The sequence below is a fragment of the Camelus ferus genome, chromosome 17 (assembly GCF_009834535.1).
Source record: "Camelus ferus isolate YT-003-E chromosome 17, BCGSAC_Cfer_1.0, whole genome shotgun sequence".
NCBI classification, from domain to species: domain Eukaryota; kingdom Metazoa; phylum Chordata; class Mammalia; order Artiodactyla; family Camelidae; genus Camelus; species Camelus ferus.
Genome location: NC_045712.1, coordinates 28,550,236 through 28,576,279, shown reverse-complemented (window position 1 = coordinate 28,576,279; position 26,044 = coordinate 28,550,236). Strand labels below are relative to the sequence as shown.

Here is a 26,044-nt window from a genome sequence, read left to right as displayed (position 1 = left end):
TACATTATCCCATACTCACCCCTCTCTGTGTTGCCCAGACTCATCCAGCAAGTAGGGGAACCAGGATCTGGTATTTGGATACCAAACCTAACCATGTGTCCCCACCTGGGCCAATCTGTGTGGTCAGAAAACAAAGACATCGAGGGCACTCCTGTTCTGTTGCAGAAGGAAGGGCTTGCAGGAGAGAACAGGCAGCAGGTGAGAGCAGACAGCAGAGCAGCTCTATGCACCCAGAAGCTTGCAGGAGAGATGAGTTGGGCTGGAGAGGGCAGAGGAGGACTCGTGGAACTCCCAGGGCACCCCCCAGGCTGAGATGGCAGAGTGGCGAGGGTGGGGAAACTGCATTCACAAGGCAGTGGTGGGGGGTCCACGGTCACAAGGCAGTGGTGGGGGGTCCACGGTCACAAGGCAGTGAGGAGGGTCCACGATCACAAGGCAGTGGTGGGGGGTCCACGGTCACAAGGCAGTGGTGGGGGGTCCACGGTCACAAGGCAGTGGTGGGGGGTCCACGGTCACAAGGCAGTGGTGGGGGGTCCACGGTCACAAGGCAGTGGTGGGGGGTCCACGGTCACAAGGCAGTGGTGGGGGGTCCACGGTCACAAGGCAGTGGTGGGGGTCCCACGGTCACAAGGCAGTGGTGGGGGGCCCACAGAGGGTTAGGATGCTCAAACTGTCCAGTGATTCCCACAGACACTGGAGGTAACGCTGGAAGTTGAGAAGCTTGGATTTTATTCCCGAGCCTACCCGGCTGGCTGTGTGATTTGGCTTCCTCCAGGCCTCATTTTCCATATCAGGTTGATCCTATAGCCTTTTGGTCAGTGAACAAATGTTTATTGAACAGTTGCTGGTTGTCGGTCACTGTTCTGAAGGCTGTAGGTACACAGGTGGACTCTGAGACAAAGAGCACTTTCCTCGAGGAGCTGACATCCTCAGCCTCCCTGCATGGGGTATGTCAGCTGCCCCCGCCTTGCTCCCTCTGGTCCTTTATATCTGTTGTTGCGTTTTTCTCCGCACTCTGAGCATCACCTCTGGAATCCCACTTCATGTGCTTCTGGTTTATCATATCCCCTCCTGATCTGGCCCTAAATTGATGCACACACTTTGTGGGGAAACAAAGTATCCTCAGGAAACTGCATGATTTCATGATATTTTTCTTCCTCATGACCTCAAGGTTGATGCCTTGAGTACGGCTGTTGCAAAGCAAAAGTTATGTATGTCTGCTGGTCTCTTCGTCTGCATGACTGTTGGCTGCCACCCGAAGGTGTGATCACCTCGTGCTGTTGTATCACTCTCACTCGGATGTATGCTCAGTGATGCTGCATTTCTTACAGGCTCCTGAGACTGTTTGGGAAGTATTCTCATAATGAGTGCTAGGATGGATGGTCAACCTTCCTTAATAGTTTGTAAGTAGCCGTGTGTCCTGGCTTGCCCAAGAAAGTCCCAATTTATGCTATTGTCTTGGCATAACTATTAATTATACGTGTGTTCACGCTACAGTACCCTAGCTTGAAGAACATATCATTGAGTCATTGTGGTTTTAAGTTACTTTGGGTTTGGGACCTCTGCTATGTTCCATGCACACGTGCTGTCACACCTTGCCAGTGGGCCCCCTTTGCAGTTCCAGGGCCATGCACACTTGGAGCTGACAGGCTCCAGAAGTTGGACCTCCTTCCTGAGAGGACAACAGCCATTTCCGGAGAGTAGCCCACCTTTACAGGAAGAGAACTGAGAGAAGCCTGTCAGCAGTGGTTCCTGGTGGTCACACCTGGGGACCCAAAGCAGCCAGGAGCAGGCCAGAAATGGATGCTCAGGCCAGCAGGTGTTCCAGCAGGTGACTGGGCCCCAGGGCCAAGTCTCTGGTGGCAGGAGACATCAGGGAAGGGACCAGGAACCACTCAAGGTGGCAGATTCCAGAGATGGTACCCAAGCACCAGCCAGAAGCCCCAAGGCTTGGCTGACAGTTAGGAAGACGCCATTCTGAGGCCTTCCGGGCTGACTTGGAGCGTAAGCAATACCCCTGGCCCTGAAGCCATGGTTTATTATTGAGACCAAGGTGAGGCCGAGCCGCATGTGCCAAGGGAGATCATGTGGCTCCAGCCAGGTGGGCAGCAGAGGCTCAGAAGCAAGCAGGACCTGAATGCATGCCTCTGGAGATTCAGCCACCAAGGCTCACTTCCATTATTTCACGTCATCATATCCTCACACCATCTAACACTTGCCTTGAAGGTAACTGTGAAAGAACTGAAATAAGCACAAAACGTTGGCATCCACGGACTGGAGCAGGCAGAAGAAAGTCAACACACTTGAAGACAGGACAATGGGAATTACTGAGTCTGAAGAACAGAAGGAAAAAAGACTGAAGAGAAATGAACAGAGCCTAAGGGACCTGTGGGACGCCGTCAAGTGGCATATGCTTGTGGCAGTCCCAGAAGAGGAAGAGAAATCGAAAGAGGCAGAGAAAATATTTAAAGAAATGATGACTGAAAACTTCCCAAATTTGATGAAAGACATAAACATCAGAGAAGCTCAGATGAACTCAAAAAACCCACACTAAGACATATGTAATCAGACTTTCAAAAGACAAAAAGAGAACCTGGAAAGCAGCAAGACAGAAGTGAATCATCACATACAGGGAGCCTCAATAAGATCACCAGCAGATTTCTCATCAGAACTTGGAGGATACAAGGCACAGGGCCAATATATTCAAAATGCTTAAAGAAAAAACCTGTCAGCCAAGAATCCTGAATCCAGGAAAACTGTCCTTCAGAAATGAGGGCAACATTAAGACATTCCCTGATGGACAAAACCTGAGGGAGTTCATGACCACTAAATGTGTACTGCAGGAAAGTCTTCAAGGACTCAGGGAGACTTGCAAGGTGAAATGACAAGATACGAGGACACTGGAGAAATAAAGATCTCAATAAAGGTAATAATGGGAAATTATAAAAGCTAGTATTACTGTAACAGTCGTTTGTAATTGCACTTTTTGTTTTCCTATGTGATTTAAGAGATTAATATATTTTTTAAAAATTATTTGTGTAAAATCCAGTATTACTGTTAACTTTGGTTTGTAACTCCAAATCTTATTTTCTACATGATTTGAAAGACTAGTGTGTTTAAAAGAATTATCAGGGGGAAAGTATAGCTCAGGTGGTAGAGCGCATGCTTAACATGCATGAGGTCCTGGGTTCAATCCCCAGTACCTCCTCTAAAAATAAATGAATAAATAAACCTAATTATGTTCCCCCCCCCAAAAAAAAACTTTAAAGAAAAGAATGATTAATTTATGTTTTGGGACATGCAATGTAAAAAGATGTAATTTTATTGACATTAAGATGGTAAAAATTCAGATTAGAGTGTTACAACCTTAGAATGTTAAGTGTAATCCCCATGGGAACTACAAAGAAAATAACTTTACAATATTTAGAAAAGGAAATGAGAGAGAAATTTTTAAATTTCACTATAAAAATCAAATAAACAGAAATGAAGAAAGTAATGCAAGCTATGAAGGACAAAAAACTGTAGTAAAGCATATAGAAAACAAACACAACGACAGAAGCCACTCTCTCCCTGTCAGTCATCCCTTTAAATGTAAATGGGTTAAATTTTCCAATCAAAGGACAGATTGCCAGAATGGACAGAAACTCATGATCCAACTACATGCTGTCTACAAGAGACTCACTTGAGATCCAAAGACACAAGTGGGTTTGAATGTGAAAATATGGAAAAAGATATTTCATGCAAATAGTAACCAAAAGAGAGCAGGGGTGGCTATTACTATGCTTAGATTCACACTCAGATAAAATAGACTTTAAGTCAGAAAAGTTTACAAGAGACAAAGAAAGGCATTCTATATTTATAAAAGTTTCAATACAGCAAGAAGATATAACAATTATAAACATTTATCACCTAATGATAGACCATTGAAATATATGAAGCAAAAACTGACAAACTGAGGACAGAAATGGATGAGTTCTACAATCATAGTTGGAGACATCAATAACCCACTCACAATAATGGATAGAACAACAGGCAGAAACAAGGAAGTAAAGAGTCAAACAACACAATTAATCAACTAGATCTAACAGACATTTGCAGAACCCAAACAAAACAGCAAAAACAGAATGCACATTCTTCTCAAGTGCACATGGACATTTTCTAGGATAGGTCATACTTTAGGCCAAAGTTAAGTCTCAGTGTGTTAAAAGAGATAGATATCATACAAAGTATCTTCTCCAACCACAGTGGGATGAAGTTAGGAATCAATAACAGAAGGGAAACTGGAACATTTACAAAATTGTGGAAATTAGACAACACACACTTAAACAACCACTGGACCAAAGAAGAAATCACAAGGGAAACTAGAAAATAACTAGTGACAAATGAAAATGAAAACATAACATACCAAAACTTATGGGATGCAGTGAAAACACTGCTAAGGGGGAAATTTATAGTTATAAATGCTTATATTAAAAGGCAGGAAAGATCTCAAGTAAACAACCTAACTTTACAACTTAAGGATCTAGAAAAGAATAACTAAACCCCAGGCTAGAGGAGGAAGGAAATAATAAATATTAGAGCAGAGATAAACTAAACAGTAGAAAATCAACAGAGAAAAATCAATGAAGTTGATTCTTTGAAAAGATTCTTCAAAAACACAATTGACAAATCTTTAGCTAGATGCACTAGAAAGAAAGAAGACTCAAATTGCTAAAATCGGAAGTGAAAAACTACTGATTCTACAGAAGCAAAAAGGATTAACAGAGAGTACTATTAACAATTATATGCCAACAAGTTGGAGACCTACATGAAGTGGACAGATTCCCAAAACACAAAACCTACTTAGACTAAATCATGAAGAAACAGAAAATTTGAACAGATCTATAAATAGTTAGATATTGAATCAATAATCAAAAAATCTCCCAAAAAGAAAAATCTCTGGACCTGATAACTTCAGCGATGAATTCTACCAAACATTTTAAGAAGAACCAACGCCAGTCATTCTAAAAAATTTCCCTAAGATTGAAGAGGGAACACTTCCCAACGCACTACTGCCCTGATACTGGAGCCAGACAAAGACATGGGAAAAATTGCAGACCTGTATGCTTGATGAATATCGATTAAAAAATCCTTAGCAAAATATTAGCAAACAGAATTCAGCAACATATTAAAAGTATTATACAACATGACACCAAGTGGGATTTATTCCTGGAATGCACGCATGGTTCAACATACACACCACATTAGCAATATAAAGGGGAAAAATTCACATGGTCTCAATGGATGCAGAAAAAGCATTTGACAAAACTCCCTTTCACGATAAAAACAATAAACTAGGAATGGAAGGAAACTACTTTCACATGGTAGAAGTCATACGTGTAAACCCCACAGCAAACATCACATTCCATGGTCAAAGATTGAAAGCTTTCCCTCTAAGATCAGGAACAAAGCAAGGATGCTCACTCTCATCACTTCTGTTCACTGTATTACAGGAAGTTCTAACCAGAGCAATTAGGCAAGAAAAATAAATAGAAGAATCCAAATTGGAAAGAGAGAATTAAAATTATCTCTGCTTGCAGATGATATGATCTTATATGGAGAAAACACTAAATATTCTGCACAAAAGAAACTGTTAGAACTAATAAATGACTACAAAGTCAACACAAAAATCAGTTGCATTTCTATACGTGAACAGTGAACAGTCTGAAAAGGGAATTATGGAAACAGTTCCATTTACAATAGTAACAAAAGAATAAAACACTTAGGAATGATCCAAAGAGGTGAAAGACTTGTACAATGAAAACTACAAAACATTGATGAAAGAAATTAAAGAAGACACAAATAAATGGAAACACATTCCATGTTCATGAATCAGAAGCTTTAATATTGTTAAAATGTCAATAGTAACCTGAGTGGTCTAAGATTCAGTGCAACTGCTATCAATATCCCAATGATGTTCTTTGAAGAAATAGAAAAACTGATCCTAAAATTCAGTATGGAATCTTCAGGAGCCCCCAGATAGCCAAAACATTCTTGAAAAAAAACAACAGAACTGTTGGACACACACCTCTTGATTTCAAAACTTACTACCAACTTACAGTAATCAAACCAATGTGGTATTGGCATAATGACAGATACATAGACCAATGGAATAGAATAGAGAGCCTAGAAATAAATCTTTACATACATGATCAAATGATTTTTGACAGGGTTCCAAGACCTTTCAATGGGGAAAGGATAGTCTTTTCAACAAATAGTGCTGGGAAAACTGGATATCCACATGCAAAAGGATGAAGTTGGACCCTTACCTAACACCATATAAAAAATTAACTCAAAGTGGATCAAGGACCTAAATGTAAGACCTAAAACAATAAAACTCTTACAAGAAAACAGGACAAAAGTGTCATGACGTTGGATTTGGCAGTGATTTCATGGATATGACACCAAAGGTCAAGAAAGAAAAAAAATAGACAAATTCTGCTTCATGAAAACGTTTAAACTTTGTGCATAAAAGACACTATCAACAGAGTAAAAAGGCAGTCCACAGAATGGCAGAAGTATTTGCAAATCATATATCTGATGAGGGATTAATATCCAGAACATGTAGAGAACTTCTAATACTCAAGGGCAAAAAAATTCAAAAATGGGCAAAGGGCTTGAATAGACACTTCTCCAAAGAAGATCTACAGGTGGACCATAAACACATTCCGAGATGCTCAGTATCACTAACCAGTGGGGAAATGGAAACCAAAACTGCAGTGAGATACTACCTCACCCCCAATAGGATGATTATTACTGGAAAAAAAAAAAGGAAAGCAAGTATTGGTGAAAGTGTTGGAAACCTTGTGCACTGTTGGTGGGAGTGTAAATGGTTCAGCCACGTTTACTGTGGAAAACAGTGTGGCAGTTCCTCAAAAACTAAACATGGAATTACCATCCAATCCAGTGACTTCACTTCTGGGCATATACCCTGAAGAATTAGAAACCTGAGTCTCAAAGAGATATTTATACAGTGTTCATAGCAGCATTATTCACAGCAGCTACAACATGGAAGCAACTCAAGTGCCCATCAATAGATGATGGATAAAGAAAATGTGGCCTTTACATGCAGTGGAATATGATTCAGCCTTAAAAAGGAAGGGAATTCTGCAAGATGTGGTAACAGTGGGTGAACCTTGGGAGGATATACTACATGAAACAAACCAAGTCACAAAAAGATGAATACTGTTTGATTCCACTTATACAAGGTACTTAGAGTATTCAAAGCCATAAAGGCAGAAAGTAGATTGGCAGTTGCCAAGGACTTTGTGAGGAGGAGTTATTGTTAGAGTTGTAATTTTAAAAGATGAAGAGTTATGGGAATAGATGATGACAATGGGTGCACAACAATTGCTTTTTAATTTAATACCACTGAACTGGACTCTTAAAATTACAAGTTGCTAAATTTTTGATACATGTATTTTAACACACACACAAACCCCCAAACATCGCAAGTCTCCATTGACACCCCCTGCCCTCTGCAGCAGGCCGGGGCAAGCCAGCATCAGAGAAGTGTTGACGCCATTGAGACGGAATTGAGACTCTTGTCTTTGGTCAGAAGTATCAGAAGGGAATGCCTTCCACATCCACGGCAGCCACGTGTGTGCCCTCCCTGCGCAGAGCCAGGCGCCCTTGGGGAAGCAGGACTGGATTCATCCCTCTGCATGGGTGCTCCTGACACACGCTCGGTTGACTCACAGGATGACATCTCTGTTCTACAAGTGGCCTGCCTGGAGGCGTGGACGATTCCCTTGACTATTCTGAGTCTCAGGGGATGCTGCCCTCCCGCTCACCCCAACCCCTCACCCCAGGTGAACACGACGTCTTGAGAAACCATCTTCTAAAACCCCTCCCCAACCTCTTCCTCTCCAACTGCAGGCAAATTCAAGAACATGGAAGAAGTAGGCCTCACATCCCTACAACGCGGGACAGGACCCTCTGCCTCTGACATTGTCGAGCTCAGTGACCCCTGCCCCGAAGCCCGGGAGAAGCTGCAGGAGTTGTGTCGCCTTATGTGAGCACCTTAAGGGCTGGGGGCAGATGAGAGAAGAGGGCACAGCCGTGGGCGTGAGGGGATCTCAGATGTGCCTGGGCGGGGTGCCAGGGCCTGTCAGCTACCCAGCGCCCCCAGCAACAGTGGTGGGGTGTTGGCCATCCCTCACACACATGTCCCCAGCCGTCCCCACTCAGTAGTCCTTTTCTGTCGTGCTGTGACCTTACGAGGAAGGTGGGTTTGTGCCCATTCTGCAGATGAGGTATCTGGGGTACCCGAGCAGGTGGGTTGGGCATGGCCTGAGATCCCACGGCTCGGTGGGCCTGGCCCCGGGCCCATGCCCTTTGCCTCCTCACCAGGGAGACCCCTTTGTGTGGCTTCTCACAGTTTATACAGCCTGACAGCTAAGAATATTTATTTCTCAACATAATTTGTCAGATGTCCTCCTAAGAAAAAAGAAACACCTCTCAAAACAAACAAAAAGCCTTGACATGGATGATTAACTGATACTTATGATTTTGTGGGTCCCACTAGTCCTAGAAGCAAGCCTGCATTTCCCCAAAGGCCCAAGCCATGGGCCATAAATGATTTCAGACCTAGTCACATCTAAGCCATATGTGTGTTCTGGGACTACCAGGCCACTGAGTGACCCTCAGCTGTAGAACATAGGTAGAGGACAGCCACCCTGTTTGTCCCTTACTGTGACATTCTGGAAGGAAGCTCTCTTCCTTTGTAACTTCAGGATTGGGAGAGTGATCAAAGACCCCAGCTCCCCCACCCACTTCTGCACACAGTCCCACCCCATGGGTCCCCACCCGGGTGCAGAAGGTGGAGGTCAGGCCAGGGCTGGTCTCACAGGGGCATGGGGACCCTCCCAGTTCTTCCTTAAAGCACTGCTTTGAGGACGAGGGGTTGGGGTGGGGACAGGCACTTGGGGATCAGGAAGTGGGATGGAGTCTTGGGAGCTGGGGAGGGGCTGTAGCCAATCAGCTGGAGGATTTGTTGGTCTCCTTCCCTTCAGAGAAGCTGAAAAGATCTCGTGGAAGGGGAGTAATGTCTTCTACCCCATGGTCTTACGCAACTACAGGACCAAGATACCCTCTCATCTAGCGTCGAACCCCAGAGGGGATGCTCAGAACCCGAGCTCCCAGCACCCGCACCCCGCGGGTGCTCAGCCCCCCACCCCCAGCCCCCAGCAGCCCCCCGCCCACCACCTGCACTCGGGCCGGCGCTCTCAGGAGTGGAAGGGCCCCAAGAAGCCCATCAAGCTGCACTACTCCTTCTACGACGGCTCCTCCTTCGTGTAGTATCCTTTTATTTGCTGCTGCCCTTTCTCCCAGCAGCTCAGCCCAGAGAACTCCAGGGCTTGAAAGAAAAAGCCTGAGTGTTTACTTTGGCTTTTCAGTTGATCAGTGAAGACTGGTGACGGGTCCTCCAGGGTAGTGAGAGTTTGTCCAGGTCAGACTCAGGAGGGTCAGAGGAAGAAGTTCCAAGGTTCAAGCCTCAAATTCAGTCCAGATCAACCAGAACATAGCAAACCCCACTGTCTGTGAGCGCATGTCAGGTCAGGCTGCGGTGAGCAGCCGACTCTGCCTTCGAGGCTCTCCCAGACCAGAAGAGGTTGAAGACACGGAGCGATTCCTCTCCAGCCGAGAGAAGGCGGGTAGGAGGCCCTAGATCCCCGGCAGTCTTCGTCTTCTGTCCCTGGCTCAGTGGTCAAGCCCTGTAGTTCTTGCATACTCTGCCCAGGAGGTCCATGTATTTGGAGTCTAACCTGAACCCCAAACACCCCGCCTGGCCTGCGCCTGGCTTGCTCTGCAGCTGACGTCTGTGTTCATGAGCGTGTGGGCAGCTGGGTCCCAGTCTCGGGTATGCGAGTGGCACATTTTCTCTTTGAGAATCTGGCGAGAGCTGTAGCCCCTCTCCCCAGACATATGCCCTGGTTCATGTGCAAGTAAAATGTTACCTGGATGGCAGGGGTCTGCAGACCTCCAGAGCTTGCCTGTGGACCTGGATTTCAGAACTCTTCACTTAGGAAAACTAAGATTTCTAACATGCAGTTCCTCTTTGGAGGGTGGAGCCTGAGAGTTACGCATGTTTTAGAGCAAATGGAGTCAGAGTGCTTTCTTCATTCATAGATGTTTATCGAGTATTATGCGTGATGGATTAATGGAATGGAATGAATGTAGCATTTATGTCTCAGAGGGAGGAACTTTAATTTGATTGCTTTCTTCTGAAATGAGGGAAAGGAGTTCAAATGGGGGTGGTGACGGGGCAAGAAAGGGCTCCCTTTGGAGAGGCCGGGTGAGAAGCAGTGGGTCAGGAAGTCACCTTGGACCAGTGTGCCCCTTGCGGGGTTCTGTTGCCCGCTCCCCAGCATGCTCCAGAGCCGGCCCAGACCCCAGATGCACAGCCCATTTGGCAGCAAGGCTCTGAGGCGAGAGAGGGCAAAGTGCTCACTCCTAGCTCTGCAGCCTAAGGGGACGAGATGCAAAGAGACACTAAGCCATTCGTTCCTGTCCCTTCGTCATAGGATCAGGGAAACCGAGACCCAGAGGGTCTCGATGTCACGGAAGGAATTTGATGGCAGAGCCAGGCCTGGGCCCAAGGGCCTCATCACTTCCGTTGAGGGCCCTCTTGCCAGCACCCTTTTTATGCCTTTCAGGATTATTTCCTCCTGCAGAGAACTGGAGGGGACCTCATTTTACTAAAAACAGCACGAAGCAGGCAGGGCCCCTGACCCCTGGAGGAGAGGGTGGCCCTCTGAGCTGTCTCAGGCTGCCCAGCAGGTCTACTGGGGGCGGCCCCCGTGCTTCCTTTGGCCTCCTCTCCACTGAACTGGGAATTCAGATCTGCAGTGCCTGTCAAAGGAGTTCCCTTGTTCCTCTGACCATAAATGAATGCATTCATCCCGCTCGCTCAGCCCGGCCTTCCAGCACCCTGAGTGTGGTGCTCAGCACACTCCGTCCAAAGCAGCTGCCACTCCAGGGGTCATGGGACCCCCACCCCCCTTTCCTGGCTGCACACTGAATTGGGTGAGAGTACCCCTGAGCCGGTCACGGAGCCGTGCCTGTGAGTTAGGTTGCTACCGCAGGGCCAGGCGAGGTGGACTCGTGCGCCGTCGGGGCAGCAGCAGCCCGGCCTCCCGGGACCCGTGCTCTGTCACCTGCCTCGGAATCCCTGGTGGGGCCACCCAAGCCTGCAGGCTGTCGTGATGCCGGTGTGCTTGACTCCGACCCCAGGATCATCGCATCCTGGCCATTAGTGTATTTCTGCTTTGTGAGTCCTGGGGGGCCTGGACGCTACACCCAGTTCTTGGTGACCCTGCACAGGTCACTCCATCTGTCTGGGCCTCACTTCTCCCTATTATAAGATGAGGAAGTCGGACACAGTGATCTTGAAGGGCAGAGTCTGTGTTACTGTGTTCAAATGGCCGAAACACACGCACAGCTGTTGGCCCCTCTGGAGGAGAGATGGTGTTTGGGAGACACTTCCGTCCCTCCTGGCTTCCACAGAGCCCTGCGCCCAGCAGCTATTCTGTCTTCACGGAGACTGCTGGGCGACGCTCTCAGGTAGAAATTATGTACCTGCCCCAGGAATGCCAGAGAGCTCCCAGCCCTGGCAGGTCTGCACTGGCCGGTGTCAGACCCCGGAACCGGCCCAACGTTCCTTTCATTTGGGCTCTTGGCATCTGCATCTCCTTGGCTCTCTCCCCTCAGTCATCGATTCTGCCCTCAGACTTCCTTCAAGGCCTCTTTTCGTGCAAAGGTACAAACTCATCGTATTGAAAGCAAGCTGTAATCCCCCCTGCCCCTTACTGTGCTCAGCACTGTCCCTTTAGGGCTTTGCTGAGCACTCAGAACCACTGTGTGAGCTGCATGTCTTTATAGATGCGGTAAAATGCACGTCACAGTCTCCGTTTCAAGCATATTGAAGTGTGCGGTTCTGTGGCATTTGGTGCGTTCACAGTGCTGTACAGCCATCACCACTGCCTGGTTTCCAGCACTTTTTCATCACCCCAGAAGAAGACCCGTACCTCTGAAGCGGTCACTCCCCACTTCCTGTCCCCCCAGTCCCTGGCCTCTGCTCACCTGCTTTCTGTCTCTGCCTTCGCCTCTCACAGACGTTTCATAGACGTGGAATCACATACCATGTGCGGCCTTGTGTTTCTGGCTGCTTTCACTGAGCAGAATGTTTTCAAGTTTCTTCCAGTGTTGCAGTATATGCATCAGTAGTTCATTCCTTTTGTTTTTTGATTGGGGTGAAATTCATAGGACGTAAAGTTAATGCTTTTAATGTGTACAGTTTAGTGGCATTTAAAACATTTACGGCGTTGTACAACCAACAGCTTTATTGAGCTCTGGAACGTTTTTTCACCCCAAAAAGGAAACCCTACACCCACTTTCATTCCCCCTAACCCGGCGCTCCCTGGCGGCTCCCAGGCTGCCTTCTGTCTCCGTGGATTTGCCTGTTTGGGACATCTCGTATAAGTGGGCTCTTACAACACGTGGCCTTTTGTGCCTGGCTTCTTTCACTTAGTGTGTTCAGAATTCGTACACGTTGTCTCACGTGTCAGAATTTCCTTCCTTTTTGTGGCTGGCTAATATTCTATTGTATGGACATGCCGCTTTTAAAATCTGTCCTTTCATTTATGGGCATTAGGTTGTTCCCGTCGTTTGGCTGTTGTGAATAATGCTGCCGTGAGCATCCCTGTAGAAGTCCTTATTTGCACGTTGTTTTTGGTTCTTTTGGGTCTCTACCTGAGAGTGGAGTTACTGGGCCAGATGAGAATTCTGTGTTTAACTTACTGGGGAACCTCCAAAATGGTTCCCCCAGTGGCCGCGCCGTTCTGCGTTCCCCCAGCAGTCGGCGAGGGCTGCAGTGTCTCCACATCCTTGACCATACTTGATGTTTTCCAGTTTTTTAATTCCAGCCATTGTTGTGGGTGTGAAGGGACCATCTTGTCATGGTTTTGACTTGCACTGTCCTAATAGCTAATGACCTGGAACATCTTCATGTGTCATCTCTGTGAATCTTCTTTGTAGAAATGTGTATTCAAGTCCTTTGCCCGTCGTTTGTCTTCTTCTTGCTGAGTTGTTAGGGTTCTTTATACACCGTGAATACTAGGCCCTTATCAGACACATGATTTGCAGGGTTTTGTCCTATACTGTGAGGTGTCTTTTCACACTCATGTTAGCATCCTTTGATGTACAAAAGTTTTAAATTTTGATGAAGTCCAATTTTTCTATTTTTTTATTTGTTCCTTGTGTTTTGGGCTTCATGTCTGACAAACTACTGCTTACCCCTATGTTTTCTTCTAAGAATTTTATAGTTATGCCTCTTACATTTAGATCTCTGATCCATTTCTGAGTTGATTTTTGCACACGGTATGTGAGACAAGGTTCTGGCTTCATTCTTTCGCATGTGGTACCCAGTTGTCCCAGCACTATTTGTTGAAGAGAGTATTCTTTCCCCCATTGAATGGTCTCGGCGCCGTTGTTGAAAATAAATTGACCACAGATGGATGGGCTTTTGAAGTTGCTACCTGTACAAAGTGCAGGGAGGGTCTTGAAGGCTGGGAATGATGCACCAAACAGCTAAAACACTTGGATGTGCAGACTTGCTTTCCACAAGGCACCTGAGCGCAGAGCCTGGAGAATTTTCTGTTAGTTCTGCTTACCCATCCTGCCAGCTATCCGTCCGGGAACATCGCCATGTGTCAGATCCCCACGTGCTGCAGAGGGAGAGCCATCACCTGCCTCTTTAACGACACGCCCAGCTTCTCCTTCCTGGCCATGTTCAATGCTGAAGGCCAGGGCTGCGTTCACTACAACCTGAAGTCCCGGTGAGTGGGCTGGGGGATCTTGGCCCCGTGGAAGTGTCTCTAGGGGTGACAGGGTGGGGGCGCTGAGGTGGAAAGTAGGGGCTCCTGGGGAAAGGAGGGACTGGGCAGTGTCCAGAGGTCTAGGAAGGCAGTGAGGCAGGGCCAAGCCGTTCCTGCAGGGACAGCTGCTCCAAGGCCCTCACCCATGGCTCCGTGCCACGGCCGGTGAGAAGGGAGACCCCCCAGGCCCTGCTCCACTTGTGCCCCCAGGGCGCTGAGACCGTCTTGATTGTTGACTAGATTCATGGAGGAATTCTTTAGGGGAGAGGAGAGTTTTATACCAGGAAGCAGCGAAGGAGAGGCCATAGGCGCTACTTCTGTGAGGTCTTTTAAGAGAAGCACACGCTCTTGGCAGCCAGATACTGATTTTGTCTGGTTTTCATAAGGAACTGTCCGTGAAGCCGTGACTCTCATGCTGTGCACGTTCCATTTCCCACTTTGGTGCCTGAGGTCTTCTATACTCAGGCTCCTGGACTACAGGCACACACTCCATTTCTGTTCCCCTTGGGCTTCTCCTGAGCCTCCACCATCTCCCTGAGATCTGTCCTTCCCAACAGACTCCCCAGGCCGCGCCAGCAGGTGTGAAGGGGCCTCAGACCATATGAGGCAGGGGAAGCCGGGCTGCCTGCAGGAGTCCACCGTTCTTCCAGCGAGGGCAGAGTCTCAGAGCCCTGCCTGCCTGGGGCCTGCGGTGATGAGGGCTTCCTTGCGGGGCAGCGCCTCATCTCTGTGCCTCTCCTAGCTGCCCATACGTCTTGGTCTTGGATGAGGAAGGTGGGACCACCAACGACTACCAGGGCTACGTTGTCCACAAGTGGAGCTGGAGCTCTAAGACAGAGACCTTGCTGTCCCTGGAATACAAGGTAGGGGAGGGCAGCAGAGGCGGGGCTGGCTTGGGGGCTTCCCTGGGCTGCACAGCGCTGAGCGCCGAGGGCTGCCTGCTAAGATGGGCGCCCTGGCCCCAGGGTTCCTGTAATCTCATTCGGAGGTCCCCAGGTTGGTGGGCAGTGGTCCAGAGCTGGCTGAAGTGGACTTTTCACCAGCCTACAGCAGCTGTCAGCTGCCATACTGACCTCTCTGGGTAGTATCCTTCCTATTTTACTTTTATTGTGAATATTACATTTTTATAGTTCAGTGTCCTTTATTTTAGGAAGTAACTGTTACAATAGTTGGTAGTTTTATTTTTAATGCTTGTATGTGACAATAAGAAAAGTTAGTAGTTCTATATTGGTCTCCCCAGTTTTTGTTTTTACAACTTTACCGTCCGTGAAATCAAAAAATCTGGGAGTCAAAGGTAGCTGATAGACACAAACTCTTTTTTCATTGATTTGGTTATTCAGCTATTCATCGAAGGTTTATTAAATAATAAATTTATGTTGAATTAGTAATAATAAATAATAACTGAATACACTTAATTTACTAATAAAGCAGTTGAGGGTGCTTGTCACTTTACCGAAGACAGAGTTTCTCATCCCGGGAACTCCTGGCGCTTTGGGATGGAGAACTCTTCGTTATAACTGTGCACTGTAGGATATTTACCAGTATCCCCCTCGAGGCCAGTAGTGCCCCCTCCCAGCTGTGAAAACTAGAAATATCTCCAGACATTGTGGGGCAAAATCACCTTGTGCTGAAAATCACCAATCTAGGGGATAGAAAGTTAAACAGGACCCCTCAGGGAACTCAAAAGATTAGGGGAATAGTAAGAACATGTGGTAGAGAAGGATAAGGGCTGAGAGAGAGGAAGAAGCTCATAGGGCTGGGATTCAGAGAAAGATCACAGAACATAAACTCCACCCAAGGTAAGCACTCTGGGCAGAAGCACCCTTGGAGTTGATGGCGGGGCTCAAGCCTCCTATCCCGTGCCCTTCCAGTAATCCTCTACGCCGGCCACTGGATTCCCATTCCTGTATCACGATTCCTGTAGATCATACCTCTGCTCAGAAACATTCAGTCCCTTGAACATGTCTCGCCCTCCCTGCCCCGCTGGCCTGAAATACATCTTCGCTCTCTGCCAAGCCAGATTTTCCCTCCTCAAAGCCCTGCTCAGACTTCCCGTCCTCATGGCACTCCAGCCCGCATCTATTTCTCTCTTCTCCCAGTGCCCGCTGTCTGGATTAAAACATAATCCAGCCTGAAATGACAGATGTCAGTCATCTGACAATTAGTCATGAGATGAAGAGGTTCTCCTTGGTGGCTGCATATCAGAATCACCTGTGGGACTTTAACAGCGACACAGACCCCAGGCACAGCGTCTGGGGATTCTGATTCAATTCGTCTGTTACGGGTTCTGGATTTTGCGGTTTTCACAAGTCTTTCTGCTGCTTGACCAGGTCCAAGATCCCCAATCCAGGGTGTATTCCATTGTTGTTTTAATATTTACCTGTTGGTAGTTGTATAAAAAGTTTACAATCCAAAAATATTATGAATAGGTTGCAGGCAGGCACCATGTATTACATGTCGGTGTTGCCTAGTGGACAGAGAACTGGGATGAGAATCTGAGGAGCCAGGTACTAGTGCCAGCTCTGCTAAACCCTGGCTGTGCAGCCTTGTGAAAGGGACTCAGCTTCTCTGAGTCCTGATGCCTCATCAGTCCTAGGTGGGTCACCCGAACCTCCCTCCCGCCTCGCGCTGCTTTTGTGAGAACTAAATGAAACAATGGCGATGAGGGTGCTCTGACATCACTAACGTGCCCTGGCAGTGTGTTGCACTGTACATTGTCCTGTTCTCGGGAGCTATACGCAGAAATGCACGGTAGGGGCTGGTGCCAGTCAGGCGTGGCCTGGAAGACAAAGTGGCCCCTGAGTTGTTCATGAGTGTGTGTGCGTGAGATTTCCTGCAGCTGCAGGGAAGCAAGGAGAGCGCTCTGGGTAGCGTGGTCGCGTCTGTGAAGGCTGGGAGTTGGGACTCAGATGGCATCATTAGAAGTTCACAAGTGCTTCTCATGAAGTAAAAGAAGGCGAGAGATGCACGTGTCGTGGGGCGGAGGCATCGGATGGCAGGCTGAGGGGTTTGCATGCTGTCTTGGAGGCTGCAGTGACCAGTTTGCTTTTGCCCAGATATTTACTGTTGCCAGCATTTTTCATTCCTCTCTGAAAATCCCAGTTTCCCTCTGGTGTCATGTCTCTTCAGCCTGAAGAGCTTCCTTTAGCATTTCTTGAAATGCCTATGTGCTGGCAAAAACATGCTCTGTTTTCTTTCATGTGAAAAATGTCTTTATGAAAGGATATTTTTGCTGGATATGGAATTCTGGGCTGGATTTCTTTTTCTTCCAGCATTTAAAAGATACTGTTCCATTGTGTCTGTCCTCCGTAGCTTCTGATGAGATGTCTGTAGTTATTCAAGCCACTGTTAATTTTCTCTAGCTGCTTTCAGAATCTCTCTTTTCTTTAGTTTTCTAAGTTTGACCGTGTGTCTGGATGGCGTTGTCTTCATATAAATTGTTTGCAGTTTACTGAGCTTCTTTAATCTGTAAATTTACATCTTTCACCAAATTTGGGAAGCCTTCTGCCATTATTTTGGGGGGAAAATGTGCTCCAGTCTCTTCCCTTTTCCTCTGACACTCCAACTACATGTATTTTAGACCTTTTAATACTGTCCCAGAGGTCCCTGAGGCTCTGTTCTTTTTGTCATTGTTCAGCATTTTTCTGTTTACTTCTCTGATTGGATAGTTTAGCTGCATCTATCTCCAAGCTCACTGACTTTATTCTGTCATTTCTATTCTGCTATAAGGCTAATCCTGTGAAATTTTAGAATTCCAGGTACATATTTTCTTTTCTTTTTTGTGGGGAGGAGAGCAGGGGGAGGTAATTAGGTTTATTTGTTTATTTTTTAATGGAGGTACTGGGGATTGAACCCAGGACCCCGTGCATGCTAAGCACGTGCTCTACCATTTGAGCTGTACCCTCCCCCCTTATACATTTTCAACTGTAGAATTTCCATTTAGTTCTTTTTCACTTTTTCTGTTTCTCTGCTGAGATTTCCTAATTTTTTTTCACCACAAGTATATTTTCCTTTGCCTCATTGAGTATAGTTAAATAACCTGCTATAAAGTCCTTGTCTGATAATTTCAGCACCTGAGACATACCACACAGGATTGGTTATCCGTTGTTTTGAGAACTGTTCACACTTCACTGATTGTTCGCATGTTGAGTAACTTTGGATTGCTGACATTGGAGTCTCTGAATCCTAATGTATTTCTCTGAAGAGGGTTGATATTTCTGTTTTAACAAGCAATGAACTTGGTTAGACTCATGCCACCAACTTTGTCTCACCCACAGTGGGCAGCAAGTCAAATCTCAGTTCAGTTTTTTGTTTCCCTAGAAGCAAGCTGCCTTGAGTCTGCACTGCTCACATGTGGTTCAGGGATCAGACCAAGCTGTGGACTGTTTACTTATAGAACTTGGGGCTCTGGTTCTCTGACCCTTCTGAAATCCTCTCCTTTCCTGTGACTGTAGTTTGCCCCACGTTCTGTCCTTTGGTTCTTTGGGCCAGAAAGATGGTGGTTTTGGCCATGACTGTGGCCTGCCTTCAAGCTAACACTAAAAATGAAAGGCATCCTATGCTGGGCCTTTTAAGTTTGGGCTCATCAAAATCTGCCTACTTTTGCTCACTCTTCTGGGCCTTTGGTAGTTGTTTTCTGTATTTTTTTTCAAGTTCTATGGGAGGGTCAGCCTGTTGGGAGCGGATGCAGCTAGATTGGGAGTATAACCAGCTGGTTAGTTTTTAAGTTGAGAGCTGGCATGCTCGGTCCAGCGTTTGTGTGGAAGGTGGACTGGAGAGGGGAAGATGAGTGGATGGGACTAGTGGAAAGATTAGTTAAGGGTTACTAGCCGGGCCGGGCCTCATGGAGGGTAGTTGTAATATGTTTTGAAAGGGCTGTTTGAGGAAAGGAAGTCGGTGGCATTCAGAAGTGGGCTCCAGGGGATAAACAAGAGGAGGGAATTACAGATGACCCCACGTGGAGGGTGTGTGTCTGGGCGGAAATGAAGAAGTTTCTGAGAGACTCAGGGATCCATGTGGTTTTAGAGGGGCTGATTCTGCTCAGTGGGCATATCTCGCTGGGCCCTTGTGATGGGGGTCCTCACGTAGGGTCGGAGATGGTGGGTGATGGACACCTGTGCCTGGCTCATGACCTCCCAGGAAGATGAGCAGTGGCTGAGTTGGTAGAGCACCATCTTTGGGACACTGGGGAGAGGAAAAGAAACCACCCAGAGAGCAGGATAATTAGAAACAGTGAAACCTTTGCTTATTTAATCTGTGAGATCTGCTCAGCATCCTGGAGAAAGATTCTGTTATTGTCCCAAGGCTCAGAGAAGCTAAGCAACCTGCCTCAAAGTGCCCAGCTAGCAGGTGGCAGTCTTGTCCAACCACAGCTCACAGCTCTAGTCTCCCCTCTCTAGGAGGAGAACCAGTGGCGGCAGTGTCTCTGTAGGGTGAGAGTGATGGACAGGTTTGCAGGTGTCAGAGACCTGGCAGGAAGATGGTCATGGATCAGACGTTGCCAGGGTGTGGAAGGGACTAGCATCCAGACTGCAGAGAATGAGGAAGGGGCTTGGTGGGGAGTGTGGATCTTTAGACCATTAAGTGCAGTCGTAGAAGGACATGGAAGGAGTGCGGTGGAGAGTGCTTTCTTGTTTCCGAGGGATCCCGGGGTGCACGTTGGTCAGGGGCGGGAGGACTGGGGAGGCGCCACCAGGCAGACGTAGAGCTGCAGGCTCCCAGGCCCTCAGGTGGAGCCGCCGTGCGTGTGACTGCACACGTGAACCGGCCGGGGCCCCATGTGTGTGCTGCTCTGCCGTGTCCTGACGGTACCTGCTCGTGCTGGTGTGGGCATTTGTGGTTTATGCAGCCACTTCCATGATCTTTATCTCATCTGAACCTAAGAGTAGCCTTTCAGCTCTTCCATAGTGAAGACTGGGAGCTTCAGAGAGGCCCCGGGGCTTGCTCATGGGAGGCAGAACTGGGACTCACCCCCGACCACAGAGGTCTCAGTGAGGACAGAGTGGCTCTAAGGGCCGCTCACCCTCCCCCGGCTTCTCTCTGGGACGGCCACATAGGGAATCCCACCCTTTTGGAAGTGATGAGAAAGGGGGGCACCTCCTCAGGGGAAGAGTGGCGACACCCTGGGTGAGTGCAGGGGAGGGGGTGGAGCACGTGTGCTCGGCCCTGGCGGGGTCCCCTCCTGCCGCCTGCCCACTACCGGCAGAGGGGCAGTTCTGGCCCCCTGCCAAGGCAGTGCTGCGCGTGCGGAGCGGGACTCCTGGGCAGACCCCGTGTCTGGGTGGGCGCGTCGGCACACTCCGGGGCAGTGTTACCCGCGCTGCATTCCTGTCCAGCTCTCCCGGAACTGAAGCCGACTCGCCCCTTGGTCACCTATGTCTCCTTCACAGCTGCTTCCAAGTTTGACTTGGAAAGTGAAGGGACAGCGTGAGGAGCCGTCATTACTGTTTCTGCTAATTCCCCAAAGAGAAACTGGAATTCCTGGGTCTTCTCCTTGAAAGTTAAATTCCGACATAATAACCAGAAAGCTCTTACAGCTGCCTCAGCCCCAAGCCAGGAGGGGCTCTGTGCTCTGTGGTGGGTCGGGGAGAGCTGGGCGGGACAACAGAAGCAGGGGTCCGCTGAGTCCTGGTTTCTCCATCCGCAGGTGAACGAGCAGATGAAGCTGACGGTGCTAGGCCAGGACTCCATCACGGTCACCTTCACCTCCCTGAACGAGACAGTGACACTCCCTGTATCGGCCAACAACTGTCCCCACGGGATCCCGCACGATAAGCGGGTAAGGCACGCAGACCAGGCCCCCCGGCCTGAGCCCAGGGCATCTCAGCGTGGGTCGTCACTTCGCATCTCAGCGCCTTTGCCCTTCCTGTCTCCCCTTCCCTGTACAAGGCCCCCCACATTCTCCGCCTATGGACTCCTACTCACCGTTCCCTGTCTGCCCTGAGTACCACCTTCTCCGTGAAGCTTCTACCAAGAGTCTTCCAGTTGTGACGGAATCCAGTGCAGACTAGCTTAAGCATGGAAAGAGCCTGTACTGGCTCAGTAAACTGTAGTCAGTCTGTAGATAGGCAGCTTCAGGAATGGCTAGATCCAGGCCCTCAGATGATTCCATTGGATCTTCCCATCTCTTGGCTCTGCCTTCCTCTTTGTTGGCTTTATTCTCAAGGAGTTTCTCTCCTTTTGGTGACAAAATGGTCATGAGCACCCCTGGGCTCACTGATCTACCAGCTTCAGCCTCCCTCGGAGAAGGAGGGCTTCTCTTTCCTAAGTGCTCCAGTAGAAGTGCCAATACCAACATTATTGGCTCTATCTGCTGCCCGCGGCTGAAACGTTCTCTGTGGCCAGGAGTGTGTGTTGCTCTCACTGGCCAGGCTCAAGTGTCATGTCCGTCCCAGGAGCAGAGGGGTGCAATCAGCCCCACGTGTACCAGTTGGGCAGACAATGAGGCAGGAGTGTATTCCTAAAGGAAAGTGGTGGTGCTAATACCAGAAGAGGGAGAGGTGGTGCTGGACAGGATAACTGCCCACGTGCTGATGACCCTCTCCACCACCCCCTGCCCGTCCCAAGTAGAGTCCCCTCCCCCTGCCCAGCCCTCCCAGCCCTGACTTACCTCCACCCCAGCACTGCCTTCCTGCAAGCCAGCCTTCACTACTAAACCGGGAATTCCCTGCGGTTCCTACTGCTTTCTGTTGCCCCCGGGCCCAGCACAAGGACTGCTTCACATGAAGTACTTACTCAGGGGGTGAGTGGAGGCAGGAAACCCAGTTCTTCGTTCACTGGGTCTTTGTGGATCCTCCTGTGTGCCTGGTCAAGAGTCAGCATTGTGGAAAGAGGCGGGGAGGATGAAGGGGACAGAGTCCCTGATGCCCAAGGAGTTTATCGTCTGGAGGAGGACAGTTGACGTTCACCATGAGACTGGGGTGGCCCAGGGCTCCGGGGTGGCGCCGGCTGCCTGTGTCACACACAGGCGCTGCGTGGGACTGGCTCACTGAGGAGGGCCTCTTGGGGCGGGGTCGAGGAGACCATACCCCCCTAGTCTGCCTGGGGCCAGTCCCGGTGTTCACCCATCAGCCAGCGACTAGTAGTAGCACCCCTTCCCTCCCAGAAGGTTTGGAGGATACGTTACAGTCACCCAGCGGCGGGCCCTGCACTGTGAGGGCATTGCCACCGTAAGCCGCAGGCTGGCTGCCCGCAGGGCGGACAGCGCCCCCGGGAGCAGCCGGCCTCATGTCTGGCCTTTACACGGGGACACGGGAGGCAGGCGTCTGTTGGAGACCCGTGTCGTCTGAACAAGACACAGAGGACAGCTGCGCTTCTCCTGGAGGGAGGCGGTGCCCCTGTTTCTCCCACTGGTCCTTCATTCCAGCAGCATTCCAACTTCATCAGCTCCTTAGCTAATTTGACAAACATGTACCAGCACCTGCACGTGCCAGGCTGGCTGCTGGCGACGTAGGAATGAAGGAGTCTCGCTCCCTCTTGTCTCTGAAATTCTCTCAGTCTAATGGAAGGGGCAGCCCATCGACACAGGTCATGATCTGGCTCGACTGGCCTGTTGTGCCGGGGGATGGGGGCGCTGTGGGAGCTGCGGGGGTCCATGGGGAGAATGCTCGTTACAGGGGCCTCAGAGCACCCGGGAAGCTTGGATCCTGCGACTCAGCCTGCACTCATCACTCCACAGAGCAGAGCAACCCCAGGATTTTGAGCCCATCTGGGCTGAAATGACTCATCTGTCAATGTGGCTCCATACGCTGACTCTGAAAGTCATTGTTAGGTGACTAAGTACACGGGATGTAGGAAGTCACGAATCTATATTTCTTGAAAACCTTTTAAGACTGGTTTAAAATGTGCATTTGCTTTTCTTATTGAAGGCAATAGGTAATAGAATTTTTGCTGTTGTTCCCATAACGTTGCAGTAGTGCTTTGTTTCTTTTCTGGCAACCTCTTTTCTGGTGATCTCTGAAATTTGGAACAGTGGCTGAGGACCAGGACGTAAGCAGTTGAAGACCCCATGAACAGCCAAGTCCGTGTCCCAAATGTGCCCTTTAGGCTAGGAAAGCCCCTCAGTCATTCACATCTTGTATTTCCTTACCTAAACTGCAGCTCTAGGGAGCTGGGATCAGAAGAGCAGGGCTGTGCTGTCCGGTATGGTACCCCTGGGTCGCAGATGGCTATTAGGCACTCATAATGTGACAACTGTAGGTCGAGATGGGCTGTACGTGAGTGGACGTCCTGCGTCAGAGACTTGGTGTGAAAAGCGAGTGTAATGTTTCTTATTACTCGTTTATTTTGACTGCATGTTGCAATAATCATATTTTTGATGTATTGGGTTAGATAAGTATGTCATTAGAATTAACTTCTCCTCAGAACGTTTTTCATGTGGCCTCAGGAACGTTTAAAACTACCCACGCAGCTCACATCAAACCTCTCCTGGGCGGCGGGGGCCTGGCAGGTGGGGTCCGCAGTCAGGGAAGCTCACAGAGGTAGTTTGACAGTGCTGAAGGAGGCTGGAAAGTTGTGTATTAAAAGGAACATTGTAATTCAAAAAGCATAACCGTCCTGGGGGCACTTAGCAGAGCGATAAAGAGACAGATACATGAAGGCGGCTTCTGAAAACCAGAGAGTAGTCGTCAGGGTTGAGCCAAGAGGCTGACTTGTCAAAAAGCGTTCAGGTCGTGACCTCTTCTGTTTTAGAATGCAGGGGAGGTGAACTGTAAGTTACAGCCTTCTAACTAGATCAACAACAAATGAAGAAATACCAGATTTATTATGGATTTAGCTAGCTTCCAGATTGAGCATCTTGGAATATTTTTACATGAGATCCTGAGGCTCAGCGAATTGTCTTATCTTAGATTCTTGGACTATGAGATCTACCAGGAGCCCCCAAGAAGTGTTGCTGGGTGATGGGGCAGGCAGAGAGCCTCGGCAAGGAGGGGGCTTCGGGCCGTGGGCCAGTCCCTTCCCTTACTGGGCCTCAGTCTCCGCGTCTGTGTAGTGATATGTACAGGCCCACCCCGCTTCCCCACACCCCTATCCAGCACTTCCACAATCCATTCAACTGCGGGGGGGGGGTGTGTGTTTGGGGCTGGCTGTCCCCCATCAGCAAGCCCCTGGCAGTCTAGGGGAGTGGGGGTGGGGGCAGGGTGGCCCTCTCCCTCACACTCCCTGTCACCGGGAAACTTGTTTAATGCTTTCCCCAGACACCCATCACCCTGGAAGGAACCACCCATCAGAGTGACAGGCAGAATGGCGGTCCCAGCTTTTATGGCCCTGTGGCCAGGCTCCTCTCTAAATATTTCTATCAAGGCAGCACTTTGGAAGCGAGGAAATGCCTCAGTTTAAATGCTTTATTAGCCCAGTGCTGCCTCAGATCCTTTTTGGGAGCAAGCCTGGGTATAAATTTCAAATAAATAAATAAAATTAGCCCAGAAGCGGCGACTGGGGCCAACAAGAAAGACGGTTGCGCTTTGCTATTAATTGAGGCATTTTACACACGTCCTGGTGCAGAGCAAAGAGGGACATGGGCTGACGTCATTCTTCAGGAAGTCTGTCCACCGCACACCCCACTCTCTCCACCTGAGTCTTCAGTTCTGCAGAAGAAAAATTATTTCGCACGTCCTCTGTGTGAAGTGGGAGCCATAGACAGCATGGATCCTGCCTTCAAGGGGCTGACAAAGTTTAGGGATAAGGAAAGTGAAAAGTGACCAAGGACCCTGGGCGGGAGGGATGGGGTAGGCGGATGTGCACATTCAGCGTGGAGAGTGACTGCTGCTGGCTGAGGAAGTCGGCCAGGGCTTCCTGGAGAAACAGTCAGACTCCGGCTGCCATTAACTCTGGAGTCTAGGCCTCGCTCTGCTTGGCAGAGGCAGAGATGGAGCTGCAGGGCGGCCTCAGCCGTCCGACAGGGAGTCCCGGAGCCAGAACGGCCCTGTGGAGTAATCCCTGACTGAGGCAGGGGCTGGGCCTTGGCGCCCCACGGGGACCAGTCAGTCTCTGTAACCCTGGTCCAGGGCAGTTTCTCGGCCAAGAGCTGCCAGCAGGGGTGAGGGGGATCCTGGGGGGCACTCAACAGGGGGAGACTGGCAGCAAAGGCTCCAGAGAGGCATTTGTCCATCCAGTTATTCATAACACAACAAGCATTAATTGAGCGCCTTCTGTATGATGGGCATGCAGACACAAAGGAGACCGAGAACTGGTCCTTGTCCTCCAGGAGCATAGGGTCTAGTTGGGAAGACAGGCTCCCACACACATAACTTTGTGAAGGGCTAACCTCTGTCTTCAGGTGGCATGGAGAGGGCGGAGGGGGTCCCAGGCAAAGACCAGAGGTGGCTGGGTCAGTGTGCAGGGATTCGCTGGGCTGAGGGGAGGTGGGGAGTCCAGGCAGGACATGGTACATCCTTGAGCCAGGGCAGAGCCTGGTGGTCACTGGGCTGGGCAGACAGTTCCTGGTGGGGCAGGTGACAGTGCTCTTCCCCTCGGCCTCCCCACAGTTGGCCCGCCGAATCAGCATCATGGACGAAAAGATGTCTAAGATGAGCCGGGCCCTGGTGGAGATCAAGAGGCGGTTTCAGAAGACAGTGTCCCGCTTCATGAACTCCATCCTGTTGGCGGCAGGTAAGGAGCCAGAGAGGGGGCTGGAATCCTACCTAGTGGCTTCCCAAATCCTTGGCCACCTGCAAGTCACCTGCATGGACAGCTCTACCACCCCAGGGCAGTGGCACAGCAGCAGGACTCCCCACTGGTGATGGGATGGCTAGGCTCAGAAGTCGGGGGGACACGTGCTCGAGGCCACACAGCTGAGGAGGCGACCTCCACCAGCATCAGCTTCTGAGCACTCTCCATGTGTCTTAATGTCTTTAATTTCTCTGCGTGATTGCTTTTTCCCTGGTGTCTCCCTTGGTTTTCTGTCACTCTCTCTGTCCCCACCCCCACCCCTGCTCACCTTCTGGCTCCATCTCCCACATTGCCCGTCCTCCGTCTGCAGCCCCTGTTTCTCTCCTTGTAGAAGTTCTCGATAGAAGCGAGATGAGCAGCCCCCTCACCAGGCTGTTCCTGTTAGCCCATAGAGCTCCCCCAGGGCCAGTGTGGGCGGCCTCGGGACCCCTCCCATGTCTGGGCTCTCCTCATTAATG

At 49.3% G+C, this 26,044-nt stretch overlaps 1 protein-coding gene and 1 non-coding gene across 2 annotated transcripts in view; both read left to right on the top strand.

Annotated features, from left to right (window-relative positions):
- Positions 1-26,044, top strand: part of C17H3orf20 (chromosome 17 C3orf20 homolog) — a 62,988-nt gene that overhangs the window by 10,533 nt on the left and 26,411 nt on the right. The window contains exons 7-12 of the mRNA XM_032458718.1: positions 7,918-8,053; positions 9,054-9,338; positions 13,725-13,877; positions 14,659-14,779; positions 20,563-20,694; positions 25,403-25,526. Coding sequence (XP_032314609.1) covers positions 7,918-8,053; positions 9,054-9,338; positions 13,725-13,877; positions 14,659-14,779; positions 20,563-20,694; positions 25,403-25,526 — 951 coding nt within the window. The remainder of the gene's footprint in view (positions 1-7,917; positions 8,054-9,053; positions 9,339-13,724; positions 13,878-14,658; positions 14,780-20,562; positions 20,695-25,402; positions 25,527-26,044) is intronic.
- TRNAV-AAC lies at positions 3,136-3,208 on the top strand. The gene has a single exon. It is a non-coding gene; the product is annotated as a tRNA-Val (tRNA).